Here is a 21,825-nt window from a genome sequence, read left to right on the forward strand (position 1 = left end):
CCCCATCGTGTAATCTCGGGCCTTCGCCGACCCCAGTAGGCCTCATAGATACAGTGAAAGAACTAGAGCATACGTTGCATTGCCTTAGAAAAAGAAAGGAGAAACAAAGAAAGCAAACAAACCCAACCCTCACACCACCCCCCACCCTGCACCCCTGCAGCAGACTAAATAGCCCCCCCAACCAGCAGTGTGCCTGTCGCCCCATGAACTAAACTAAACTACAAGAAGACCCTAGAGGAGAAAGTAGATCACGTAGTCCCCCCCGCCACCCTCCATGTTAAGAAGAAGGATATTCACAATTAAGTGCAACAGTATGGCTTGTAGGTCATAGTCAACAGGAACGCCGACCGACAAAGTTAGTGAAATGAGTTCTACTCCTGACGATCGGGGCCTCCCGAGGCGCCCTCCGAATGTTCCTCCCGTTCCTCGCGTCTGTGCGGCAAGGAGTCAAGCCAGTCACTCACAACGTCAGGCATGTCGAAAAATACAGCACGACCATCGTGTTCGATACGCAGTCTGGCGGGGAACATCATCGAGTACTTCATCCCCAAGTCTCTGAGACGCCGCTTCACTCCCGCAAAACTTTGACGCTGTCTTTGAACCGCCCTAGTAAAGTCGGGTAAAAGTTGACATCCGCGTTCTGGAACTTGAGGGGCCCATGCCGCCCCGAGGCCTGTAGGATCACGTCCCGATCCCTGAAATTGAACAGGCGGGCTATGATGGGTCGTGGCGTGGCGCCCGACTTGGGCGGTCCACCCGGCATTCTGTGGGCCCGCTCAACTGAAAAGAAATGGCTGAGGCCCGCAGGGGCCAGATGAGTCTTTATCAATTCCTCGACGAAGAGATCAGTGCCCGAGTCCTCTGCCCCCTCCGGAACCCCAATAATTCGGACATTCTGCCGCCTGGCACGTCCCTCGAAATCTTCCAACCGCCTCGAAAAAAGATCGTTGACAGACCTCAGGTTCCGGACCTCCGTCTGCAGGTCCGAGACATCAGGCGTGAGGCTCGCAGTTTTGATGTCTAGTGATTTCACTCTGTCATTGGTCTTGCCAAGGTCGGCCCTGATCAGGTTGAGGTCGATCGCCAGGGTATCAACTTTGTGCGTCAGGACCTTGTGTTGCTTGTGCATCTCCGTTCTGATGCCAGCTATAGCCCCCATGATGTCCCGGAGTGTCGGCTCTGACTCGTCCGGCGAACCCACACGTAGAGTGTCTTTTGAATGGGCAGCCACAGTCGGCGAGGTCCTTTGTTGGGCATAGCGGTCAATCTTGTTTGTCTGGGGTTGGACCGTCTTCCTACTGACCCGGTTCACCGTTCTGTCTGGGTCGCCCTTGCCCATGTTGGAGCCGGGGATAGAACAAAGGGTGGCACACCGAAACCCCTACGAATACACAAGCAAGTGTGGAACGTAGCAACCGCAGATGTTCATTCAGCGAAAGGCCACTCCGCAACTTCGATTACTCCGCCGGCTGGCACAGGAGTTACTCACTCGGCATATCGATCATGCACTTCAGTGTCGCTGCCGTCGGCCATCACCGAGACAATGGTCCGTCCCTGGCACGAATCTTCAGCACGACGTATCTTCGTCTATGAGTGTCGGATTTTGAATGGGACAGCAGATCCCGTCTCAACGACCATACACCAACAAGAATCCACCACTGTGGAACAGGATTTCGATCAGGATTCATGCGGAGGGTCGGAGGGTCTCCGGAGCTCCGAGCTCACGCGGCCATCTTGCTTGCCCGCGAAGCTCCTCCCCGATATATGTTTAATATAAAGTAATTTACCTTAGTATTTAAACAATACTCTAAGTAATTGTATACACCCCGACAGAACCAATTGTTTTTTCTAATCTTTGCAAATGTAGCCTTTTGGCGTGGTGAAGCAGAGGGCTCCTTGGGAGCGTGATTTAGGATACTCCATTCCTGACACAACCTGGCATTATTGCTGTACGCAAACTAAACTGGTCTCAAATATCCATTGTGACAAATTACTCCATTAAAAAATCTTTAATCTGTCATACACGACCCACAAATCCTGGACCGTTTGCTCTCCACTACGTCACACCACTGCCCTAAGTGTAATGCAAAGCAGGCCAATTTTGCGCATTTATCCTTGAATTGATTAGTGGTCCAACTTTATGGGGAGGACTCCATGTTATCCCTCATGGTAGATCGATCACTTGAACCACACCAACTTATGGCCCTATTGGGTTGTTAAACTTATACCCCTGGCAGTATGGCTCTTCAGTGCCATTGCGTTACTTCTGGCTAAAAGACAGGTGGCATTACGTTGGGGTAGTACCACCCTCCCCACTCTTTCTGCTTGGCTGAATGATCTGCCATACTGCGACACCACTAGCAATCTCTACGTATCTAGACAGCCCATCTCTTCCGACCAAAGGACATATGCCATCCACTCAGAGATTCTCTCCTAAATATAGACCAAGAAGAGGACCATGGGGTAGAGGCTGGAGCCTTGCCTCCCAAAACTGGAGCTCTGCTATGTTGTATTGTCTTTTATTGTACCTTGTTTACTTTCCTGTGCATTTGCCTCCCTGCAATCTCTTTCCCTCCTTTTTTCTTTCTTCCCCCCTCACTTTGTTTTGCTCCCATTTATTTGCGTGTCAAGTACTAGGTTTTATTGCAATGTGGCGCACTTGTGTTTTTATTTCTTTTTGAAAATCAATAAAGATTTATTTTTTTTTAAAAAGGCATTCCAATGCTCTTACGTAACAAGGATTTACACCTTCAACTAACATCCTTATTATTATTGATGCGAGCGTGAAACGGTTTGGGAGCAGTATTAATGCAAATGAGTGACAATGGAGAAGAAACTGCAGTTTATTTTGCATCTCATGCTTGGGACTCCAGACAAAGAGAAAATGTTCAGTTGTAGAAAGGGAAATGTTAGCGCTTGTGGATTATAAAAAGAAGTATAGACCAGTGTTACGCAAACAGTGGGTCGCAAGCCGATTTTCGGTGGGACAGGAATGCCCGAGCAATAAATAAAGAGGTTGTTAAATTATGTGCTTATCTTGTCAAATTTGCGGTGCTTCAACAACAGATGTCAAACGTCATGCTATGTTTTCTGACAAGTTCCTGCTTATTCTTTTAACATAAGATTGGTGTTCATTTTTCTTTCTGACAGCAAATTGAGAGGAGCTTGTAAAGTGAATTATATGAGAATCTTAGGATGTCTCTGTTTTTGCAACAAATTGTAATGCCTGGAAATTAACTGTATGCAGAAGTACATTTTTTTTTATTCTTAGGTGTGCTAGAAACAGAGTTTAATAGACTCAAAATAAAAAGCCATTTTCATTGGTGATGCACAAATAATAAATATTCATAGAACCCTCCCCCCCCCCATTGCCACACATTATTATTTGAGTGTTGCATACTATATGCTTTTAGCAGTAAAGCTAAATGCATGTGCAAAGTTAGTGGCCATTTTAATAGAAAATGTGCAGTCTGTAAATGACAATGCACTACCACATGATGCTTTAGTTATTTTTAGGATGGGCTTCTGGTCAGTTTTCTACTGGCACCAGTGGTATTTTAACGCCCCGCCAGTACAAACATACGAAAAATCACCTAAAGTCAGTATTTTTAGCCCTTATATTTACATACTTCAATCTACAAATACAAATGGAAAACACTTAAATGTGTTCTACAGCTGGATTAACTTTTCGCTGACTAATAATTCAAATAAACAAGTGCCGGCCTTTGCAGACTCCTAAAGCTACAAATGGGCGGTATTTTACTCTTGGAAAGGTGGCAACTCTTGTTACATCCAAAAATTAAATGTCCTTATGTCCATTATAGAGGTGGGTTGTGAAAGTTTGTCGTTCTAAAACGTAGGTTGTGGATCTAAGAAGTTTGGGAACCACTGACAGTATTGTGCAGTGTTCAAAATCTACTTTTGTCACGTATCATAAACTTTTACCCAAACTACGGACCATTAATGGAGTATTAAAAAGGTATGTAATTGCTCCAGTTATTCTACATGACGCTTGGAAGATTAAGAACAAAGTATGCCTCTTCCTAAATACCTTTCACCAACAGTTATGTCCATTATCTGATTACCTTGTGCCTCCTGTAGCATCCTCCCCAGGTTGGGTACCAACAAAGGACTATGTCACATACATAGAGCTTGGTAATACACATCTTCATTCATCTGCATGTACCTGCGAACTTAACTTTCTAAACCAGCCTTCAATGCATTCCGCTCTAACACTTACCTCACAGTTCTACGGAGTCCATCTGGAGCCAAAAGGACTCCATCATTTCTATTTCGCAAGACACTACAAGTCCAACAGTCTGCAGCCCTGTAACAGTTATGTGTACATGGTATACATCTTGTTTTGGGGGTCTTTGTTCTCGTTCACCATATTACAGATTCTTGCCAAAGGTCAGCACCCTTTTTCACCAGATTGACCATTCGGACCTTTCTTGACCACCTCCGGACTGTTTTGACTTACTTTCTCAAACTTTTTTTGATTTCTTTTTTTGTCTCCAAGGAAGTTCTCTACACCATGACTCTGTAAATATGTAATATATAATTGTCCAAGCCTAATCGCTGTTAAAGTGTAATCCTGAGTGAATTTACTATTTGTGTGTGTGTATATATATATATATATATATATATATATATATATATATATAAAAAATTCTAACCACTAGTATATGTAGTAGACCTTTGGACTTACTACCATTCCTATGCGATTTTATAGTTTATAACTTGAACATTTACAATTTTTTCTGTTTGTATCTCTTCCTTGAGTGACTTTACAACTTGTACATTTGCAATTTTTTTCTGTTTGTATCTCTTATATAACTCATGTAATCCAAAGTATTTATGTAACGCAACTGGTTCTTTTGTAAAGCGCTCTGACACCTTCGGATAATGTTAGCGCTATATAAAATCGCATTGAATAAATAAATAAATACATAGTTAAGTGACTGTTACTCCAGTTATCACCACTAACACCAGACCCTATATTCTCCATGCACTCACCTTGCCACCGTTGGTAAAGCGGTGTATCCAGATAGTGCTCAGACCCGGCACCATAAGACAACCAGTCATGACGGCCAGCCCTGGGAGGATCTCGTACCACATGAGGTAGCAGAAAAGGGTATTCTTGATATGAGAACAGTGGACTGCACCTATCTGCTGCCCAGGGTCACCCTACAGTTCACAATACACCACCGGGTCACGGTCACAAGAAATCTCGCGATATTTGCCAGAACGCAGGAAAGCTCTACAAGGACGACAGAATGAGGGAAATTACCGAATTGAAAAGGACGGCCATGTTTAAAATGCGTGGGAACCTACTATAAAACGGAAATTGAAGTGCTCTGCTGAATGTTTGCCAAAGGTGGTTAGAAAATAGTTTGAACTTGTATTCACAAGTGTATTATATGAGTATATTTTAAAGTATATTATAAAAATAATATTCATATCAGTAGATGCGGACTAACGTTAATATTAACTTCTTCTGAGGGAAAAATTAAATAGATTGTAAATACTGGTCGAAATACGGGGTTAGTATCCACAAATTGTAAATCTCATGACCCTTTGTTGTAGTCCACATGGTGCGTAGAAATTCGAGTATCATGAATGTACCTTGGCAGTGTATGCGTAGGTGGTGGTTTGTACTCTGACGTCTGGCTTCACAATACCGCTGCTAATGATCCTGAATGATACGTTCTGTTGTGTGTGGAGAAGGTTTTGTAGTGGCGTTGTTGAATTGACATGCGAAATACCGTTCAGGACTACTGACTGTTGTGTGCGTTGTAGATATAATATCTATTTTAATTTGACAATGAGCTAAATGGTTAAGCATTAAATTCTCTATGACAATATTTTTAAAACAACACGCAGCATTTTTATTCAGGGATTATTAATTTACACATATAAATTAACACATATAAAATAATAAGTATATCGGGAATTATTTGACTGGCGATTCATTATTTTTTCAGACGCTACCGTTCAACTGAAAAAGAAGTATGTACAATACAAGATGGCTGCCTCGTTTACCTAAGGATCTTGTATTGGGTGCTCAGTTCCTTCGAGCTGGCCCAGCGCGTAATGTGCTGCTTAGTGGGACAGTGACGTCTCGCGTGTTTTTGTTGAAGTTGATGGCTGCCAGTTGCTAGCTGCTCAGAGGCAGTGACTGGTTAGAGCAGTGCTACGCTGTAGTGTGTTCCTAAGAGCGGGTTAGGTGTTGTTAAGGTCCACTCACCAGCGCGGCCATGAAGGAGGACAAGGAGAATACTAAGCCGCGCGACCGGCGGTCGGAGCTCAGAGGCGAGGACTCTGAGCGGCAGGACAAGATGAAAGAAAAGAAGGAGATCTTCAGCAAGGTGCGCACCGAGATGTACTGCCGGGGCAGTGTTTACTGAAGGCAGCTGCTTCACCAGAGTGGGAGTTGGGGGTAGTAGAATGTCCACAGCATATTGGCCTGGGCTTGGGAAAGTTTCTGAAACCCTAACAGTTATGGTAACACCCATGTCCTTAACCCACACAGTCCCTAGCAATTACATCAGGTACAGAGCATAAATACAGCGACTGATACAGTCGTTCAGCGCTGACTGACTTATTGTACCTTCTTTGCATGCTGGATATTTTTTTTAATTTAAAGAAGCATGTGCCCCCAAGTGTTATCAGACCCTTGATCCTGCAGGCAAGAAAACCATGACATTTGCTAAGGGGTTATTGGGCAGTTTCTCAGTTAGGGGATGCGCCCATTATTGGCACACAACATGCTTCTATAGTTCCTCAACACGTACGCTCCGCCCATTACCTTGACATCTTACTTTGTAACTTGTTTTCTATTGTGAAGTTGACGTACCTTTGTTTAACCGTTTGAGACCTCTAGGAACTGTGCACCTAAGTCTTTTTCCGGAAAGATGACTCTGTGCGTGACGAGACACGTCTCTCTGTGATCCAATGTCCGCTGCCCATAGACATTTTGTAATAAGTCTTTGGTAACGAAGTATCACTCACGTGCAACCTTTTGCAGACTAGTCTTTGTAGCACTTACCTTCAAGTCTTTGCTAGAAAGCATTAAAGTGGGTGCTGTCAGAATGTGCTGAAGTGAGTTAGCGACTAAATGCGCTCTTGCTCGCTAAGTAAGTAGTGCAGAGTGAAGAATTTAAGATTTGCTTTCAAATGCTACTGTCATGTTTACCTTTTTCGTAAGTCTTTAATTATTACATAAGAATGCTGTTGTTGCAAAGTATGTTACACTTGGTGGTAGGATTACAGACCAGACTTGTTAACAAAACATCTGTTACTATATATTGTTCAGCTGCAAATGGGTGTGTGCAAGGCAAAGAAGTCCAAGATACTCTTGTAATTTGAAAAGTCTTTATTTCCAATAAATATTCTCCAAGTGTTAATAATGCATTGTGCTCAGCCAATGCGTTTCGTTCTCAACCGAGAACTTCATCAGGGCTTAGGTCAAAACAAGCAACAGTTTGGAAAGGGTAAGTTGAAGGGGTCCAATGTAAGTTCTCCAGTTTGATAAGCTGGAAACACAAGGGAATTCCCAGGGCAAGGTGATGCCCAACAAGGAGATCTGTAGTGAAGGCTCCAAGCTCGACAGTCTGTGGCGCTTGGAGTCTTCACTACAGATCTCCTTGTCGGGCATCACCTTGCCCTGGGAATTCCCTTGTGTTTCCAGCTTATCAAACTAGAGCACTTACACTGGACCGCTTCAACTTATTCTTTCCAAACTGCTGCTTGCTTTGACTTGACTTAAGCCCTGATAAAGTTCTCGTTTGAGAACAAATCACGTTGGCTGAGCATAAAGTATTAACACTTAGAGAATATTTATTGGAAAAAAAGACTTTTCAAATTACTAGAGTATCTTGGACTAATTTGCCTTGCGTGCCCCCATTTGCAGACGCATCTCTCATGATCTGGAACACAGTGGCATCACGTAATGGCTGGTGCCGGTGTCTCAGTGCGCGGGAACTTTGAAATTTATGAAACTGATGTGAGGTGCAGAACCATCAGTCTGTCGTTATAGCTTTGCGCTTTACATTATGAATTGTTGAGCCTGCAAGTTCTCTCTCCTGTTTAACCAGTTCAGTTTTAACAAAAATTATTTTTCTTTCATGAAAAGTAGTGCTTTTAAACTGGTACATTTTGCTGATTGGTTTTGGTGCATATCACACTTGCTCCTGTTAAGGCACGCACTTCGTGCATTATTGTTTTCTTGTACACCCTTCTTCAGACAGGGTTGTAAGGCAGTCGTGCTGCACCAAGGTGTATCTCTGTTGTGTTCAGAATCCGCCCTCGTTGATAATTTTCGTGATTTTTACAATTCACACAGGTGTGACTGCGCTAAGCTTTGTGGACATCCCTTTTTCTGATTTTATATAGTCACTCATTTCATATTCATGTCCCTAAGCAAACATAACGGAAACAAGCTTTATAGTGGTTGAGATATTTGAGGCACCCGTTTATGACGTTTTCCTTATTCTTTGAAGGTGCAATACAATTAAAAATAACAGCATTTACAAACAAAATGTATTTTACTAATCACTACCCTAGAGCTGTGATTACTAAAGGTGTTTTGATCGTTCATAAGCCAGTTACATCCCTGATCGGATATGATTTAGATTAGTTTAAAAGCTTATTGAGCGCCTGGTTACTCCAACAAAGTCTCCCCGCGCTAGGAATTATTCCTCTGTAATGTGGACCCCTATACGAAATAAAGGTCATCTTAACACAAGTCTACCTGGGGTAACCTAAAGAACCATGTTTTGAGTTTCCTGCGAAATAGCACTTCTGAGGTCTGCATTGTAAGAATCAGCGGCATTTGGTTACAAGCTTTAGCTGCTAACTAGTTAAAGGATCTACAGCCTAAGCGTGCCCTTTGAATGTTTGGCACTGTCAGCTTTGCAGTGCCCGCAGACCTAAGATTCCGAATAGGTCTGTAGGGGGTGAGTAGAGGCCGGAGATAGCTGGGTCCTTTCTCATTCAGAATCCTATGGCAAAAGCACATAGCTTTAAAAGTCACTTTATCCTGCACCGGTGACCAGTGTAGTTCCCTAAGGGCAATTTCCTTGGGGCTCACCTTGGGATGTTCAATTGTATCCAGGCTGCCGCATTCTGAACTCTCTGCAGCATTCTCATACTACTTTTGGTGACCCCTGAGTAGAGAATGTTGCAGTAATCCAAGCGAGATGTAATCAAAGCCTGAATGATGGTCTTTTTTTGCTACCAGAGGTAAAAGATCTTATATTTTCCATAGCATCCTTAATAGACCTAAACAGGTACCGGCCAAAGCTAATATTGTTCCGCAAAAGAAAGGGTGTTATCAAACCATACTCCTAAGTTTTTAATCCTAGGTTTGGGAACGGTGGTTGGACCTAATTCTTCGGGCCACCCGTTTCCTGCTATAGCACCAAGATTCCTCGCCATTCGTGTGCTCTTAAGCTATTACTTACTTACCCGATGGAAGGTGTGAAACCTTGACCACCGGTCCAGGTTCAGCACTCTCCCCAGCAGCTCCGTGCTTTGCCACATCAACAGAGCCCTCCCTTCACCAGGGTTCGGCCCGGCAGGCTGCCGTAGACGCTGAGGCAACCCAGGTACCAGCTCAGCAAGGTGTCCCCCTCACCCCCTGCTCACTGGTTCCGGGTTTTGTATTGCCTCTGTCCTGTTTTGGGGATTTCATTTTATTGGGTAGTTCTATTTTATTTATTTATTTTAATTCCTGCCCGCTTTCAATCTTTTTGTTCTCCCGCCCCCTCCCCTACTTAATAGTGGTCGTGCCTAAGGCAAGCCTGTCCATGACCAGCGCTAGGAACCCTGGATCACTGGAACGCCGCTGATACATCTTCGCCGCCCTCCACTCACTCAACCCCGGTAGACTCAACAGCTGCCAAAGTGCCACACCAAACACTACCGAAGGACAGTTCTCCTGCAGACACTGTCGATGATCATTCATCATCATCTGCGCCCACAAGACTGCCGAAAACTGGCTGGACGCCCACACCACCGTAGGTTTGACATGCATCCTCCTCAACGTACGCTCCTCAACGTACGCTCCCTACACACACGCCACAGAGATCTGGGACCTGCTCGACACCCTCTCGCCGACGTCACCTTCCTCACCGAAACCTGGACCAACACCACCTCCGGCCCGACATCGCCACCGCCATCCCCAACAGATATAAGATCCAGAGAAGGGACCACCCAGGTGGAGGACTCCCCATAGCCCACAAGACCTCCCTTTGACTCTCCACCTCTAACATGAGCGGCCACCTCTCCAAAATCGAACACCTCCACTTCCAGACCAACCCTAGGACCACGCTACAGGGCACCCTCTCCTGCAGACCCCCTGGACCAGGCATCCAGTCCGCACCCACCATCGCCGACCTCGTCGCATCCCACACCAACGCTTCCACGGACTACATTCTACTCAGGGACTGCAATTTCCACCTCGACAATCGCAGCGACCCCGACTCCATCACCCTCCTTGTCAACCTTTCCAACCTCGGACTGAAGCAGCTAGTCACCACCCACACGCACAGAGCTGGACACACCCTTGACCCCATCTTCGCAGGAGGGACAAACATCCACTTCAGACGTACTACGCAGCCCCCCTTGACGAACCACTACTGCGTACACTTCACCTTAAACACATCCACCTGACCCAAACCCCCCTCCCCCCACGCCCGCCTCAAAGGAACTGGAGCCAGATCACAGAAGAGCACCTCAACGCCACCCTCCTCCTAGAACCACCCTGCGCCACGGCCAACGCCAACTCCGCAGCCCAAGAACTTCACCGCTGGATCTCCAGCTGCACCGACAAGCTCGCACCTCTCCGCCACCCTGGCAAATAACGACCCGGAAAGCAGCTTGGTTCACCACCGATCTCCAAGCAGCCAGGCGCTCCTGCAGACGCCTCGAGAAAACCTGGCGAAACTGGAAAACCACAGACGACCTGAACAGCTACCGGAATGCCCTGAAGGAATACCACCAGCATTTAAGGGAAACCAAGCGGACTTTCATCAGGAACAAAATCCACACCAACGCAAACAACGCTAAAGAACTCTTCAACATCATACAGCAATTCACCAAACCCCCCAGCGAAGCCAAGGACATCACACCGTCTCAGGAACTCTGCAACAAGCTCAGCTCCTACTTCCATCTGAAAATCAAGGCCCTCTACGACAACTTCAGCGAACAGACGCTGGACACCGCACCACCGACAATGAGCCAATCCTCACCACCTAGGACCCTGCCCCCATTGAACACACCACAGTGACCATGAAGAACAGCCACTCGGGAGCCCCGACAGAGCCCTGCCCACCGCACATCTATGACGGGGCCGCCGCCACCATCGCACCCAAACTAGGACGCACCATCAACGCCTCTTTAGAACCCGGCATCTTCCCCGAAGATTGGAAGCAGGCGGGGGTAAACCCTCTCCTCAAGAAGCCCACGGCTGACCCGATAGACCTGGAAAAACTACTGGCTCATCTCTCTCCTCCCCTTCGCTGCCAAAGTCACAGAGAGACTCGTAAACACTCAGCTGACCGCCTTCATCGAAGGAAACTCCATCCTCTACGCCTTCCAGTCCGGATTCCGCAGCAACCATAGCACTGAGACGGCCCTCCTCGCTGCCACAGATGACATCCGCATGCTACTAGACCAGGGACAAACCGCAGCCCTCATCCTACTTGACCTCTCCGCAGCCTTCAACACAGTCCCACATCGCACCCTCGCAGCCAGACCCCACGACACAGGGATACGAGGAACCCCCCTCTCCTTGATCTGATCCTTTCTCTCCTAAAGAACCCAGAGGATCAGGCTCCCTCCTTTCCTCTCTGAACCCACACAGATCAACTGCTGAGTTCCCCAAGGATCATCGCTCAGCCCCACGCTCTTAAACATCTACATGGGCCCCCCTCGCCGCCATAGTCAGACAACACAGGCTCAGCATAGTATCTTACGTCGACGACACCCAGCTCATCCTCTCCCTCATGAAGAACCCATAAGACACCAGACTCTGTTTCCAGGAAGGAATGAGAGACATAGGTGACTGGATGAAAAGCAACCTGAAGCTCAACTCGGAGAAGACCGAGGTCCTCATCCTTGGATCCTCCACCTCTGCCTGGGACAACACCTGGTGGCCCTATGGGTGAGTAGCGTGCTTTATAAGCCCTCTGATTGATTGATCGATTGAAGGTTGTTTACCAACTACCATAAAGTCAGTTTTTCCTGCGTTTAGTTGGGGGCAACTGGGATTCATCCAGCTGGCCAGATCGATTTAAGCAAGCTTTAAATTTAGGTTCTGCCTCTAAATCCTTCTGTTCTAGCGTGATGATCAGCTGAGTGTTGTCTGCATAGGACACCAGCTTCACCCCATGATTTAGGACAATGTCCGCAAGTGTGCGCATGTAAACGTTAAATAACGTTGGTTTAAGGGCAGAGCCCTCTGGCATCCCTTGTAACAGAGGTCGGATTTCCTACTTAATGGACCGTTGAAGGACTTGAAAGGATCTGTCCTGTAGGAAATGCTTGATCCATTCCCAAGTGCCGCTTCTGATCCAAGCATCCCACAACTGTTACAGGAGAAGGTCGTGGCTAAAGCTGCGCTTAGATCCAACAGCAAAGAAACAACGTTTTCCTTACAGATAGTGTTAGACTTCCAATCTGATATTATGACTATTAACTTGCTTCAGTAGATTACCAAATACATTTGGCCATTTGTGGACCGTGATCGCTTTATGTGCGTAATAAAATATCTAATTTGTAAACCGGAAACTCCTTTGCTCCATAAGTAGAACTTCCAATAAATACAGTACAATACAAAGTTACCCACAAAACAGCATCCCAGTGCATACTTTGTAATCCTGATGTGACTTATTACCATCACATGTTTTATTATAGAGTGATTTCGTGCATAAATGCGATTCAACGCTTCTGGTGACTCCCCACCACTACTTATTTTGCGCCTATGTTTGTGCACTTAAACTTGATTTTTGTTCCTAGGTGTGTTCTTGAACCAGAGTCTCACCACTCTTCTGTTGATATTTGCACGAAGGGTGATTTTGCACATAAATGCATTTTGCATCGTAAAGTGGCTCAAGTGTCATTTGGATCGTTGTCCCTGATTTTATTTGCACTGAAACATAGCAGTGATTAGATTTGTATAGATTCATAAGAGAGAAACTGTTAGAAAAGGGGTTGTTGGTTGGCTTGGGTATGCACCCAGGCCAGACAGGAATTCTCACTCTAGTCAGGGTAAGCTGGTACACTCTAAAAAATAGCCTGTGCTCACCCTCTGGTAGCTTGGCACAGAGCGGTCAGGCTTATCTAAACAGGCAGTGTGTAAAGTATTTGGGCAACACACACACTCAGTAACACATTTAATACTCAAAAGTGGGAAAGCAACCCCCTGATGCAAATAATTCTAGGTCTGGATGAAGGTGGAAAAAATGCTGCAAGGAAAATGATGAGTACCTACAGGCCTGTATTACTCCTATTTCGCTGCTACATGCTATTGATACTGATCCACTTCTAGTAAAACATTCTCATATGAAAATATTTTCTTAAGATCAATTGTCTTGTATTTACTGTCACGAATATATATATATAAAAAAATCTATTATTCCATCAAAATTGCCACAAAAATCATTTTCATTATTAACAGGTGTCAACAAACACATTTCAGGATTCATTTCTGTGTATTGTGACACATTTATAAGCATACATTTTTATTGTTTGTGTTAAAAATACAGTGGTGTCACCATAGGTGAAACCCCTATAATCATACCCAACACTATCATTCTTACTACCATCCGTACTGTACCACTAGTATTTATACGACAGTCCCAGTTTTCTACAGAGAAAAACGCGCCTCCGCAGTAATACATCAATTGTTATCTTCTGTGGTCCTGTTAACTGGGATTTGTTATCTAACAGAGGTCAATGCACATTTCAGTTTGGGCATATAATGTGCCTGTGAACTTCTTCAGGACCACACAACAATGTTCTAGATCATATCCATAGGTGGGTATGATATGAAGACTCTACTAAAAACAGAACAAAAATTGGTGTGAGGACCAACAAAAATGACCTCCTATGCTTTGGAGGGAAACCTTAATATTAAGGGTAGGTTGCCATGTGTGAAACCTGGAAAGTAGGCTCCAAGAATGGTGTTGTGCAGATTTTGATGATGTGGGGAAGGCTTACTACTTAATCCAAACATTCCTGGTATCACGCCCATGCGTGTTCATTTTTTCCTATGCCAAACATGCTTTTTTGAATAGAATCCCATAGATTAAAGGAAAGGAAAAAATTTATATAGAAAAGCAACCGGTGAGATAGATGTGGGAAGAATCTCTTAATTATCTCTAGTGTATATCAGATCACCCATGCGAGATTATATTTGAAAAAATGTCTACACTTAGTTTGTTTTGTGGACTTCCCTAATCCTAGGGTGCTTACAGTCCTTAAGGCTTAGGTGAGAATTTTGGATCACAGTCTTCTAAGACGATGCACAGGTCTAAATGGTCATAAACAATCCTATTAATTTAATAAATAAATAAAATAGGTGAGTGTTATCCTGACAGGATATAGAGACATAATATAAAGTTGCTGTGGAGGCGTCTAGTGTTACCTTGGTCCTGTGAGAACTTGCTAACTACCAGATCTGTAGGTGCATCTTCTATGTGGCACTTCCTATAACCTTGTTTTCTTTAGCTCTCCACAGTCAATAACCTGGTTAGTAACAAAAGATGGAAGAACAACAGAGTTGGGTGGTTTATTCGGTCAATTGTGACCGTACCGTCTCAGTAACGGTAACATATAGCTAAGCATCAGATAAAAACACATATACAGCATCACAAAAAGGGAGAGAGATGGAGGAGTAGATGGCAAAGAGTTTAGAGCCCTGCTAACTTTTGTCTTCTGGGGATATATATGCAGAACCGAGGATGACTTGGACTGTTCTTACTGTAGGCAAGAGTCAGTGTCCAATGAAATGTATTCGTGTTTTTTCTGTAATTATAAAACTGAAATAAGGCTATTAATGTATAATGAACTTTTCTTTTTAACTGACTTGCTTTAAATATCCCATAGTCAAGAGATGCAAATTCAAAGGATGAGAGAGAAAGTCCAAAAGACACAAAAGAAGAATTTCTTGAGCGATATTGCTAAACTGCAAAAGCAATGCATAGCTTATATTTTATAAATAAAGTTTGACAGTAAAGCACGATTGCTGGAAATATTAACTCTCCTGTCTGTGTGTAGACAAAAATATGTTAAAGAACACACAACAGGGCTTACCCGGTGCTCAGTGGCTCATAGAATCGAGTCCTACCAAAAAGGGAAGGTAAGCGTGCTACGGATCCCGCGGCATCCAGCTGGTAAATGATAACCCGGAATCTGTATTTCAAACCGATTGCATGTGTAACATGCGTAGGCAATACCGCCCAAGAGACGCTGCTGAAAAATTTCCGCCATATTAGTGAGTTGTCCTGGTGATTGGGACACTCGATTAGCTGGTGGATCAAGGGCTGTGTTACAGGCAAAAGATGGCTTAAAAGATGAACCATGCATAGAGCACTACTGATAACGATGGTCTTGTTAACATACGGTCACCAAATAGCCCATACCAACATGGGCATAATATATTGTGATGTGTGATGCTATGATGAAGCAGGCAGTTACATGAAGCCGATGAATTTGGTACCAAAGAGAATCTGGCAGTGAGAAGCAAGTACACACTACCAGAGATGAATTAATTCTAGCTATCTTGCACACATCTAAATTAAAGATTTGCGTGGTACACTTGGTCGATATGACCAGACCTCCTGAATTGTGACGCCATCTTGGAAAGAGGTCTCCATCCAAAGGTCCTGCTCGCAACATGAAGAAAAAATCCTAACTTTTCCTAAATTTCCAAATTATGCTATACATGTTGCCCAGGAATGCAAGTATCCCCTTATATTCACTGTATGATACAAATACTTACTGTATGATGCTATTATAAGGTGGGTGCCCTACTAGAAATACTCAGGGATCTACTTCTACCCAGGAGAATTTTACAATATATTGGTGGAATGGAATGAATAGCTGCCAGGATCATACTATCTAATGATTTCAAAAAGGAGAGGAAAAATGGAAAGGTGAGTGATTTTTACAGGCAAGCGATCACACTAATCGTGTTCGCAGAGGTTCAGTATTTTGGTGATGTTGTTATCTCCACACTGGTTTTCGGTTTTGGTTTTGTTGTCCTTTTCATAATAGGGGTTCTCACTTTATGTTGCACATCCTGCGTGATTTTCTAAAATGTTTTGCGTACTGATTGTTGTATTGATTGTGGCTTTGCACTTCTCACACATGGCTTTCGGATTCAATCACCGCTCTTTTGCACAAAGGCATGGCGTTTTGGCCTGAAACGGTTGTCGCCATATTTAAGTCTTTATTTAAATCTTTATTGTACCCACACAGTCAAATCATTGTGTTAATTCAAAACATTATAAAACACATTGATTGTGTATATGTATACATTTATAAACTTTTGCAGAGTTCCCCTTATGAAGGTGTTCGCACCGAAATGCATTGGGAAATATGTGATGCTGCTGTGAACATCTAAGACATGAAAATGGGAATATGAAAATAAAGAATATTTTTTTGACATTTTCACCATCGTGTCATGTTTCATCTCATCCTGCTTGCTTCTAGTACTTTACTTCATGAGAGTTTGGGTTAGGAACTGTATTTTGAAGAGACTGTTACTCTTTTGAGAATTACGTAGATCCGTTCAGAGAACTTTGTTGCAACTGTCATTACTATTTGGATAATTTTTTGTTCATAATCTTGAAACTTGCATGAAAAATAGTATGCACCACATTGGGCATGTGTAAAGCGCGCTCTTGTGTTCAAACAGGATCTGTTTGATTTTGTGATATTTTATTACTTGGCGGGGGCTAGCCAGACCAAAACAAGGGCAGCACCACCGTAAAGATTTATGTTTAATAGAGAAAACTGTTGACTACATTACTTTATCATTCAAAAATTTAGGTGAGCAGGTTATCTACACCAATTTTGAATCATGCAGGAAAGACCACTCCATGGAACTCAGGAAGGCAAGGAGTCGAATGTTGCTTGCAACGGATCGAGAAAAAGAGCCAATCAAGACAAATTATCTGAAAAAGGACAAAGTATTAGGAAAATATACGAAACACCATATGTAAAGGGGGAAACGAAAAAATTGGTAAATGATATCACACATAATAAAGGCAAAATACAGTGAAAAACGTAGTTATACTGTAATCTAATCAAAACATTACACGTGACAATCAAGCAATGTTAAAATCCACTCCCTGGAGGGAGGGTTGGTATAATGCCAGCCTCCGTGTCTTTAATTAAATTGAAAATTTCCTAGTAACCATGACAGCAAGTTTCAATTCTATTAAGGACTCGGAGGCAAGAATTATGCTGTTCTTTCTTTTATTTTCCTGCACAGCAATTTCAACTTAAAAAAACCAAAAAACTACAAGTCCCATCGTAACTGTAGTCCATCGTGTAACTCCAGCCATCCAATCAGCAGAGACTATCATCCTCTAGGGCGCGCTGTTGCTCACGTCCTTCCTCTTTCTTGACTGCGATCCATTGGACGCCCAATAATCTTAGTCTGTTTTGGAACCCTCGGGACCTAGAGGAAGTTAAACAAGAACCCATGAAACCATTCTCCGGAACATCGAAGAACACCACCTCAAATTACTCACAAAGGTGAATACAATCGAAGATGATATCTAGAAGAAGAATACTTAACCCATACAAGGATCCCTGCTGGAAAGATTGTAAACCAACCTATCCGATAACTCCATGAGGGAGGGAACAGGTCTCTTTGAGCCTAGGGTGGAAATAATCCTCGCCTCCGAATCTTTAATAAAATTGAAACTTTCTGTCATGGTTACTAGGAAATTTTTCATTCTATAGCAGGAACGGAGGCCAGGATTATGCTTATTCAAAGCTTATCCACCACCAATGACACCATATTCACGACTGGTTTAAAGTAGAATCTTTTAAACATAGTCCGAAGACCAATCTGCTGCATTGAGAATGTCTTCCAGTCTGGCGCTCAATGTAAAGTCTTTAGATGCCGTATCCACTCTTACTGAGTGTGCTCCGAACTGCAAGATATTAATGCCCGCTTCTTGCATCACCCATCTGATCCAACGAGCTATTGTTGGTGGTAAAACCACCTTGAAGGGCTTCCTCAAGGAAATTGAGAGCTAACGCTCACCAAGGCTGATGTTCCTCCGTCAAATTCTCGTACTCCTTAAGGCAACGAACCACACACCGCTTTAGGGCTTTGTCAAACGCCAGATATGAGATGACTCTAGAGTTGGATTTAGTCCTTCGCGTGAGGTGAAATGTAATCCCATCCGGGGTAAAGCTGCGACCTGTAATGTCCAGGTCCCTGACTTCTGATACCCGCCGACAGGACACCAAGCAGAGAAGCATAGCCAACTTGGCAAAGAGCTCTTTGCGAGAGAGGTACCTGTTAGCCTGCCACGATTAAAACAAGTGTAAAACTTTGTTGACCTCCCATAAGGAGGAATATCTGGGTTCTGGAGGAAGAGAGAGACTAATTCCCGGCATCAACTTGCATATGAGAGGGTGTTCTCCAGCCTGTGTGCTGTCGTTCGGAAGGTGACCAGCAGAAATTGCTGATCTATAAAAATTGACGGTGCGATAAGCCGGACCTTGTGTCTCCAGAGAGGCTAGGAAGTTCATGATATTGACCACTTCGCACCCCATGGGATTGTGACCGTCCCGAACACACCAATGAACCCATCTGGCCCAAGCCAACTTATACCTCTTGTTGGTGCCATCAGCCCAGGCTGCTCCCAACAAAGTCTGAGCCGCTGTCGATAGTCCAGAGATTCTCCAACGATGCCTGAAATCCGCCATGCTACCATTGGCATTCGACCTTACTGGATTAACTGGTGTGGCTCGCCCTTAGGGTTCTTCAGGAGAAGAGGATCTTGGGTTAGATGGATTGGAGAACCCCAAGAAGGTTCCAGAGGAACTGGAAACCACACTTCTGACTTCCAATAAGGAGTGATCAAAACCAGCTTCTTATGTTGCCTCCTTGATCATAGCGAACGGGGGTGTACTAACCTGTCCACTTCCGTAATCTAAACTTACGCACACCACTTACTTACACAGAAACTCCAACACTCCTCTGGAGGTAAAATGAGTTTTATTGGTATCATAGACCAGGGCAATAAGCCATTGAAGCTAGTAAGTTCTTAGACGCAGAGTAAAAGGCAATAAACAATGAATACACCACACTATATGTATTGTAATGCATACAAATATGAATATAGATATATAAACAGTTAATGTACAAAACACCTCACCAGATCCGTCTCCTCCGGAGTCTTCAACATCCCTGGTCAAGCACCGAAAACACCAAGTCGGGAACCTTGTGGAGACTGGGGCACAGGAAGTAATCTCTCCGGGCACCAAATTCATCCCACAAGTGCTTCCACTCCAAGACTGAGTTCCTGAGCTCCACCCCACAGACACCGCTTTTTATAGTTAAATCAACACGCTCGAGAAGCCTCTAGTAGGCGTTCTCGCCCATCTATCCATCATAGGTGCTGGCCGCATCTCTGCGTCCGATCCACCCATACAGACCTGGCCAGATTCTGTTTAGGTGCGCTGAGGCAAAAGACATTCCTTTTCCTGTCTCCGGCCTTGGAGAGCCTTGCACAGCGCATCCTCCCTTTGACCTAGAGATAAGCATAGTATGCACAAAAACAAGCTCAAGGTACAAAATAACCTCACTAGATATGTCTCGCACCAGCTCGTACTGGTTTACGTGAAAAACATGTTTGATACTGCAGAAGTGTAACTACACGGCAAAGCAGTACAAAATGGAAGTGCGATGCAACAAAATGGAAGATCAGAGCATCGCATGGAATCGAGGTCAACATGTAACTTGGCACGTGTAAAATGGCGAATGCAGAACATTCCACCCCTTGACCTTAGATTCACCCATCATACCCCATTGGCCTAAATTCCATGGATCTGGTACGAAGGGAGAGAAGATTAGGAATGCACTGGAATACAACAACATAATAAGATAAAAACACAAATAATCACTACAATAACACCAAAGCTATAACAAAGCTGTCCAAAATCAGGTAGACACCCAAACAACCAATCCCACCATCCTTGATCAACGTTTTGGGTAACAACTTTCACTAAATCTTTTAAGGCATTAATATGCGCATGGATAGACGTAGAATGATCAGATAAATCGAAACAACAGAGTCCTCGCAATCATGGTTGTGTTTTAGCAACAAATAGTCCACAGCTGCCATATTCTTTAAAACAGCGTTTCTTGTTCCTTGAATATCTAATAAAAATTCGGCTAAAGCAGCAGAAGTATGATTGAGATTCTTCACAATTAAACGGTCAAGCTTAGCAATATTTCTTGTATTATAAACGGACAGTCCTGGTGCTCTTACAATGGAAATAGCCAAACTAGTAAACTCTATTCTAGAAAGCAAATCAATATTTGAGTCACAATCCTCAGGTAATTGAACAGCGGCTCTAGAAGAGCGAATATGTGTGAAGGAATGCATGGGGAAAAGCATAAGACTTAATCGTGATAAGGCACAAGGTCCTCAAGTTTTTGTTAGCTGGTATGTAAATTTATGAAATATTGCCACACCAGAACAACCATCCCTTAGGTGATTTCACGTGGTTAACATGGCTAGCGGTTAATTCTGTATGATTACAGACGATATAATTGGTAACATTACTGCAAAAACTGTCATGTCGTGACTGACATAATGTTTGTTTATCAGTGGTCAATTGTTTGCTTTTCTCTAGTTTCAGTTGGCCATACTTGCAAATTTTGGCAGGGTCACAAGTTAGTTGATAGCAAACGTCTCCAGTAGAGATGTTGTAGGTAACAATACTCGTCATGTTCCTCCAGAGGCTATCTGTAACCACCGGGCAAAAACAACAGAACTCCTAAAGACTCTGATGTGTTCGAACATCAATTTCCTCCACTACCCCATCAAAGTTAGTTTGGTTGAAGATGTGCAGAAGCACATGTGCAGGGATAGGTACGGCAACAAAACAAGTGGTTATCATATCAGCTGTACTCTGAAGATTTCTCATACAGAAGTGGGAAGTGTTCAGCACATTCCTGGCCAAGTAGGTTCAGATGTTATCCGGTTGCTGCAACAATGCTCTTTGCTGCATCTCGTTCATGCACTTTGGACACCCACACACGCCGAAACTTTGTATTAGTTGTTCCAGATTGCGTGCCCTTGAGCACCTCAGACCGGAGGATTCTGTATGAGCCTCTGGCCCCCGCTTCAAACAAGTTTCTTTTTAGGCCCGTCTTCATCGTTGCTTTTGCCCATCGTTTAAACTTTTTCTGCCCTTTATCCGTCCCCTGTGGCCAGCCGCATCGCGTAACTCCACCTGAGAGGTGACAGCGGTCTATCTTCCTCTGGGACCCCCTCTGCTGCCTAGCCTCTTTTGAAACCTATATATCTTTTTGCCTAACATCCAATCCAACTGCCTTGGACACTATTGTTATCTTGTATCCTCCATTCGCAGCTTTTTGATCGTCTCCTAGCGAATTATTGTGCTGCAAAGTTTTTCGCAACTTGAACCCACTATTTTGTGTGACCTGTATTTGCCCTGAAGATACCCCCCACATTTGTCTCCACGGAGACAAGTGCCCTGAGGAAGGTGAGACCTGTAATAGGTCATACACCGAAACATACGTCGGCACCACTACAAAAAGAA

At 44.0% G+C, this 21,825-nt stretch overlaps 2 protein-coding genes across 3 annotated transcripts in view; one reads left to right on the top strand and one right to left on the bottom strand.

The window, feature by feature from the left end:
* The window catches only part of NDUFA1 (NADH:ubiquinone oxidoreductase subunit A1), a 124,221-nt gene extending 118,996 nt beyond the window's left edge, over nt 1-5,225 (bottom strand). The window contains exon 1 of the mRNA XM_086918546.1: nt 5,017-5,225. Coding sequence (XP_086774672.1) covers nt 5,017-5,118 — 102 coding nt within the window. The 5' untranslated portion in view covers nt 5,119-5,225. The remainder of the gene's footprint in view (nt 1-5,016) is intronic.
* Nucleotides 5,226-6,112: 887 nt separating this feature from the next.
* Nucleotides 6,113-21,825, top strand: part of UPF3B (UPF3B regulator of nonsense mediated mRNA decay) — a 183,662-nt gene continuing 167,949 nt past the window's right edge. For both annotated transcript variants that reach the window (XM_086918550.1, XM_086918547.1), the window contains exon 1: nt 6,113-6,368. In XM_086918550.1, coding sequence (XP_086774676.1) covers nt 6,258-6,368 — 111 coding nt within the window. In that variant the 5' untranslated portion in view covers nt 6,113-6,257. The remainder of the gene's footprint in view (nt 6,369-21,825) is intronic.

Source organism: Lissotriton vulgaris, chromosome 4_1 (genome assembly GCF_964263255.1).
Source record: "Lissotriton vulgaris chromosome 4_1, aLisVul1.2, whole genome shotgun sequence".
Classification (NCBI taxonomy): domain Eukaryota; kingdom Metazoa; phylum Chordata; class Amphibia; order Caudata; family Salamandridae; genus Lissotriton; species Lissotriton vulgaris.